The 6,821-nt window shown below is 34.3% G+C and overlaps 1 protein-coding gene across 1 annotated transcript; it reads left to right on the top strand.

Moving 5' to 3' along the window:
* The first annotated feature begins 709 nt into the window (after positions 1–709).
* LOC112638874 (putative mediator of RNA polymerase II transcription subunit 21) lies at positions 710–1,596 on the top strand. Its single transcript, XM_025411357.1, has 5 exons — positions 710–716; positions 804–832; positions 948–1,056; positions 1,138–1,390; positions 1,563–1,596. The coding sequence occupies exons 1-5, from the start codon at positions 710–712 to the stop codon at positions 1,594–1,596; spliced, it is 432 nt and encodes a 143-aa protein (XP_025267142.1).
* Positions 1,597–6,821: the final 5,225 nt, after the last annotated feature.

Genomic DNA, 6,821 nt, shown 5'->3' with positions numbered 1-6,821 from the left:
TCGATAAATCACATCTCATTGATTTATCACAAAATGAACAAAAAAATAAATTTTCATCATGTGATACTTTGCGTAACCATGGCTTAAATAATTCTATTTCTAGCCATTGTTCTTGAAATTTATATTTTTCGGATATTTTTTTATCTGAATTTTTATTATTATTTTCACACACATTATTAGTATTTAAAGCTAAATTATTTTCTTTAATATTATTTTTATGACACGCAGAATCCGCATGTCTTAAAATATGTGTATTGCACGAAAAATTTTTATTGCATATACTACAATAATAAAGACTATCGTCGGATGGTACTTTGCGTATCCAAGATTTATATCGATCATCATTGAGCCAAGCATCTGAAAAGCTTCGCTTAAATTTTTTTTTCAATTCATCACTCATTTTTGTGAATCAAAAAATAGACAGAAACAAAGAATTAAAGAAGAAAAATGGTATATATATATATAGAAATTTGAAATAATCAGAACTCACACACAAATCGGGATTGTGACAGTTCTTGAACACCAAGATTTCAGAGCACGTATAAAAAAATATGTTTACTTGATAGTACAAGGCGACAAGATTATCTGATGAAAATAAATGCCGCGAAATAAATGAACGGCGTAAAACAAATTAAACGGCATGAAACAAATAAACAAATGCCGAGTGTGTCTCATTGTCTGTTCATCCAAGCACGGCGACAGATCGAACATGTCTCGTAAGTAAATCATTATTTATACAAAGATATTAAGAAATAATTTAATCTTTAATTTCTATTTTAATTTTTTTCTTCATAATTTTATAGAAGATATTAATGAAGAGATGGGCGCTTTGGTGCTGCAAGATGCTGCGCAGCCAACGATGCAGCAGCTGATGCAACAAATGTTGCATCAGCAACATTTGTTGCATCAGCTGCAAATATTTATGCAGCCAGCAGCAGCAGCAGCAGCAGCAGCAGCAGCAGCAGCAGCACCAGCAGCAGCATCAGCAGCAGCCGCCGTCGCCGCCGCCACCGCCGCCGCCGCAGGAACAGAAGGAGCAACAGCAGGAGCAAAATGGTACATGATTTTTTATATTAAATTATATATATATATATATTATAATTTGTTTTATTTTTCAGAAAATAAAATTAAAAAAAGAGGAAGCGGCAAGGCTCGTGCCCGCTGGTATACCCAGCGCGGCAGGGGCATGTCTGGCGGTCGAGGAGGCGACCGAGGTCAAGGAGGCTGGGCCCGAAGAGGCGCCGGGGTCCGAGGAGATGGCTGGGCCCGAGGAAGCCGAGGAGGCGGCTGGGCCCGAGGAGGCCGAGGAGGCGGTTGGGCCCGAGGAGGCGGTTGGGCCCGAGGAGGCCGAGGAGGCGGTTGGGCTCGAGGAGGCCGAGGAGGCGGAACCGTTATTAAAAATTATTATTATTATTGATATATACAAACATAAAAAATAATTAATAAAAAATAATTAATAATTTATAGAATATTTATTTATTCAATATTTTATTCCTTTTATCCCTTATTCCTAGATATTTTTTTCCCCATCCTCTATATATAAATACAATGTGGTATAATAGGGCTCTAGGCGAAGATCCACATAAAAAAATCTAACGCGCCATTGGTGATACCCCGTGGGTGGTGTGGAAAATCGCCACACTCATTAAATTTCTTTATTTTATTATTTTAAATGTATATTTATAGAGAAACAAGTTAAATACTATACTAAATAGTTTTATAATATATTTTGGTAATATAATTAGTACATATTCATATTTGTATAATATATTTATAATGTATATATATATATATATATTTAATATACATACAGGGTGGGCCATTTTAAGTGATCCACTCAAATATTTCGGAAAATAATGAAAAATCAAAAAAATGTTTCAGATAAAAGTTGTATGGCTTGAAGGGGGCCATCAGATAGTGGCAATGATTTGACCTTGGAGAGTCATTTGAAGATGACGTAAAGGTAACCTTCAATTTCTTAAATGGAACTCCCTATTTTTTATTACATATTCGTGTAGCTTATCTCGAGAGCTTTTCATAACACTATAATAAAGTATTTCTTCATTGAGTACTTTTCGAGTTATGAGGCTTGAAATCATTTCTTAATTTTGTATAAACCGTAAAATATCTAGTAAAATATTCATTTTTCGATTATCTTGCTTTAATACTTTTATGTACAAAATAATGAGAGAAATCAATTGGTGTAAAAAAAACACATAGTTGTTTCAAAGAAAAAATATGTAATTGTTAATTGCAAATTACATATTTTTTCTTAAAAATAACTATGTGTTTTCTTTACACCAATTGATTCCTCTCATTATTTTGTACATAAAAGTATTAAAGCAAGATAATCGAAAAATGAATATTTTACTAGATATTTTACGGTTTATACAAAATTAAGAAATGATTTCAAGCCTCATAACTCGAAAAGTACTCAATGAAGAAATACTTTATTATAGTGTTTTGGAAAGCTCTCGAGATAAGCTACACGAATATGTAATAAAAAATAGGGAGTTCCATTTAAGAAATTGAAGGTTACCTTTACATTATCTTCAAATGACTCTCCAAGGTCAAATCATTGCCACTATCTGATAGCCCCCTTCAAGCCATACAACTTTTATCTGAAACATTTTTTTGATTTTTCATTATTTTCCGAAATATTTGAGTGGATCACTTAAAATGGCCCACCCTGTATATATATATAATATATATTATATATATATATATATATATATATATATATATAATAAATATATTAAATATAGTAAATATTATATATATATATATATATATATATATATATATATACATTATACAAATATATTATAATTATTTAAATATTATTCTTTGTCGTATAATATGTTTATAATATGTATGTGTATACACATATATATATATATATATATATATATATATATATATATACAGAGACATATTCTAAACACATTATACAATAAAAATGCTGTAAAAGAAACATTGAGCGCATATCGAGATATCGTAGAGCGTGACGCGTCGTGCCCGTCTTTCGGTAGGAAGGAGACAGAAGACTGTATTTTGTCCTCTTCTTCTATCCGAAGCTAGCCGAAGCGCCGAGCTCACACGTACGCTTACGCTTACATCCTCATTACCCCCTCCACGCCATGTTGCATGTTGCTTGCGGCGGAGATCTGGCAGCTTTGTGCCTAAGTTAAAATGGATCACCCTATATATATATACAGGGTGGGGCAAAAGTTCCGGAACGGTCAATTATCTCAGGAAATATTGGTTTATTAAAAAAATGTTTCGAACAAAAGTTGTATGGTTCAAAAAAATCTATCTACTGATCTTATTAGTTTGACCTTGGGTGGCGTTGCCAAGGTCAGGTCAAGGTCACGTCAATTTTTTTAAATTAAACATACCATTTTTGATTCAAGAATCTAATAGCTGATGTCAAGAGCTTTTCAAAACCCTATAATAAAGTATTTTTTCGTTAAGCACATCACAAGTTATGAAGCTTGAAAGTTATAGTACCGCCGGCATTAGCATTACCCAAGATATACCACGCGGAGGTTGCACGGTCGGATTTATATCTTTTTTGTTTTGTGATATGTGCGTGTGTGCGTGTGTGTGCGTGTGTATGCGTGTACGTGTGTGTGCGTGTGTGTGCGTGTGCGTGCGTGCGTGCGTGCATACGCGCGCGCGCGTGCTCTCTTATGTGTTTCTAAATAAATGTTCATTAATTTATTAAGTGTTCAAATTGATGTCCTCCTGCTTCTTGGCAGTATCCTAAGCGAAAATAAAATGTATCTGTGACGTTTCTTAAAGTTTCCGGTGTTATTAAATTTGAAATGTTTAATATTCTTTCCCTTAAATCGTTCACGTTGGTAGGTTTCGTTTCATAGACTCTACTTTTCAAATATCCCCAGTAGAAAAAGTCTAACGGGTTTAGATCGGGAGATCTCGGTGGCCATTCTATCGTGCCTCTTCTACCAATCCATGGACCAATAAAAGTTTCGTTTAGAAAATTGCGTACACGCAATGCGAAATGAGCTGGAGCCCCATCATGTTGATACCAAACATTTTCAAAAGCATCTCCAACAATATTTTGAATACCCGGTATTATTCGGTTTCTCAACAAATCTAAATAACTTTCCGCTGTTATATTACCGTCAATAAAAAATGGACCTATGATACGATTACACAATATTCCGGCCCAAACATTTACTTTCTCAGGATACTGCGTGTGGCAATCTCTCATCCAGTGAGGATTTTCATCAGCCCAATATCTCATATTGTGCCGATTAACTGATCCATTTAGCTCAAAAGTAGCTTCATCGGAAAAGCAGATCCAAGTAAAGAATTGGTTATTACCATCAAATCGTGCCATCATCGTATCACTAAATTCAAGTCTTCTGTCAAAATCCTCTTCGAATAGCTCCTGCACAAAGTGAATTTTGTATGGATGGTAATGGTATTTCTTTAAAATTCTACGAGTTGATCTTTTGCTAATTTCAGTTTGTTGAGCTATTTTTGAAACTGATGTATGAGAATTTTCAGTTGTAGCTAGTAAAACCTCCATACTCTTATCATCGTTGGTGGCATCTTTGGGTCTTCCAGATTTTGATTCATCTTTTATTGAACCAGTTCTTTCGAAACGATCAACAGTTCGAAAAACAGTTGATTTCGAAATTGGAGGACGATGATCAAATGTGTCATTAAATAAATTTACCACTTCTTGATAAGATCTAATTCTATCACCGAATCCTCGCATCATAAGAATAGTAATTCTTTCTTTCTCGGTCAAATGCATTGTGTTCGCGATAAAACAATTACTAAAAGAATCAATAAGAAATTTCAGCACTGAGACAGAGCCTGTCAGAATTCAGTTTAATATTCGTTTGTAAATACTTAAAGTGTTCACTTCAGATTGCGAACACAATGCATTTGACCGAGAAAGAAAGAATTACTATTCTTATGATGCGAGGATTCGGTGATAGAATTAGATCTTATCAAGAAGTGGTAAATTTATTTAATGACACATTTGATCATCGTCCTCCAATTTCGAAATCAACTGTTTTTCGAACTGTTGATCGTTTCGAAAGAACTGGTTCAATAAAAGATGAATCAAAATCTGGAAGACCCATGCCACCAACGATGATAAGAGTATGGAGGTTTTACTAGCTACAACTGAAAATTCTCATACATCAGTTTCAAAAATAGCTCAACAAACTGAAATTAGCAAAAGATCAACTCGTAGAATTTTAAAGAAATACCATTACCATCCATACAAAATTCACTTTGTGCAGGAGCTATTCGAAGAGGATTTTGACAGAAGACTTGAATTTAGTGATACGATGATGGCACGATTTGATGGTAATAACCAATTCTTTACTTGGATCTGCTTTTCCGATGAAGCTACTTTTGAGCTAAATGGATCAGTTAATCGGCACAATATGAGATATTGGGCTGATGAAAATCCTCACTGGATGAGAGATTGCCACACGCAGTATCCTGAGAAAGTAAATGTTTGGGCCGGAATATTGTGTAATCGTATCATAGGTCCATTTTTTATTGACGGTAATATAACAGCGGAAAGTTATTTAGATTTGTTGAGAAACCGAATAATACCGGGTATTCAAAATATTGTTGGAGATGCTTTTGAAAATGATTGGTATCAACATGATGGGGCTCCAGCTCATTTCGCATTGCGTGTACGCAATTTTCTAAACGAAACTTTTATTGGTCGATGGATTGGTAGAAGAGGCACGATAGAATGGCCACCGAGATCTCCCGATCTAAACCCGTTAGACTTTTTCTACTGGGGATATTTGAAAAGTAGGGTCTATGAAACGAAACCTACCAACGTGAACGATTTAAGGGAAAGAATATTAAACATTTCAAATTTAATAACACCGGAAACTTTAAGAAACGTCACAGATACATTTTATTTTCGCTTAGGATACTGCCAAGAAGCAGGAGGACATCAATTTGAACACTTAATAAATTAATGAACATTTATTTAGAAACACATAAGAGAGCACGCGCGCGCGCGTATGCACGCACGCACGCACGCACGCACGCACGCACACGCACACACACGTACACGCATACACACGCACACACACGCACACACACGCACACACGCACATATCACAAAACAAAAAAGATATAAATCCGACCGTGCAACCTCCGCGTGGTATATCTTGGGTAATGCTAATGCCGGCGGTACTATAACTTTCAAGCTTCATAACTTGTGATGTGCTTAACGAAAAAATACTTTATTATAGGGTTTTGAAAAGCTCTTGACATCAGCTATTAGATTCTTGAATCAAAAATGGTATGTTTAATTTAAAAAAATTGACGTGACCTTGACCTGACCTTGGCAACGCCACCCAAGGTCAAACTAATAAGATCAGTAGATAGATTTTTTGAACCATACAACTTTTGTTCGAAACATTTTTTTAATAAACCAATATTTCCTGAGATAATTGACCGTTCAGGAACTTTTGCCCCACCCTGTATATGTATATATATACATATATATTTAATATACTTAAGGTATATTAGTTTTACTGTATAATAAAGTTTTTTATTACATGTGTTTGTGTGTGTATAGAAATGTAATAAAAAACTTCATTATACAGTAAAACTAATATATTTTAAGTATATTTTAATATACAAAGAAGAGCAATTATACTTACTTATTTTGCGTGAGTCTGGTAACGAATGAAACAGTTTGCAGCTCATATCGTTTGTATGACGATTATAAAATGTTATATGTATTAAGTTATATTAGTATATATTAGGGAATATGAAATATATATTTCATTTTTTGATTTTCT

This window comes from Camponotus floridanus, unplaced genomic scaffold (genome assembly GCF_003227725.1).
Source record: "Camponotus floridanus strain SB8 unplaced genomic scaffold, Cflo_v7.5 scaffold394, whole genome shotgun sequence".
Lineage (NCBI taxonomy): Eukaryota > Metazoa > Arthropoda > Insecta > Hymenoptera > Formicidae > Camponotus > Camponotus floridanus.
This window is presented reverse-complemented; position numbering and strand designations above follow the sequence as displayed.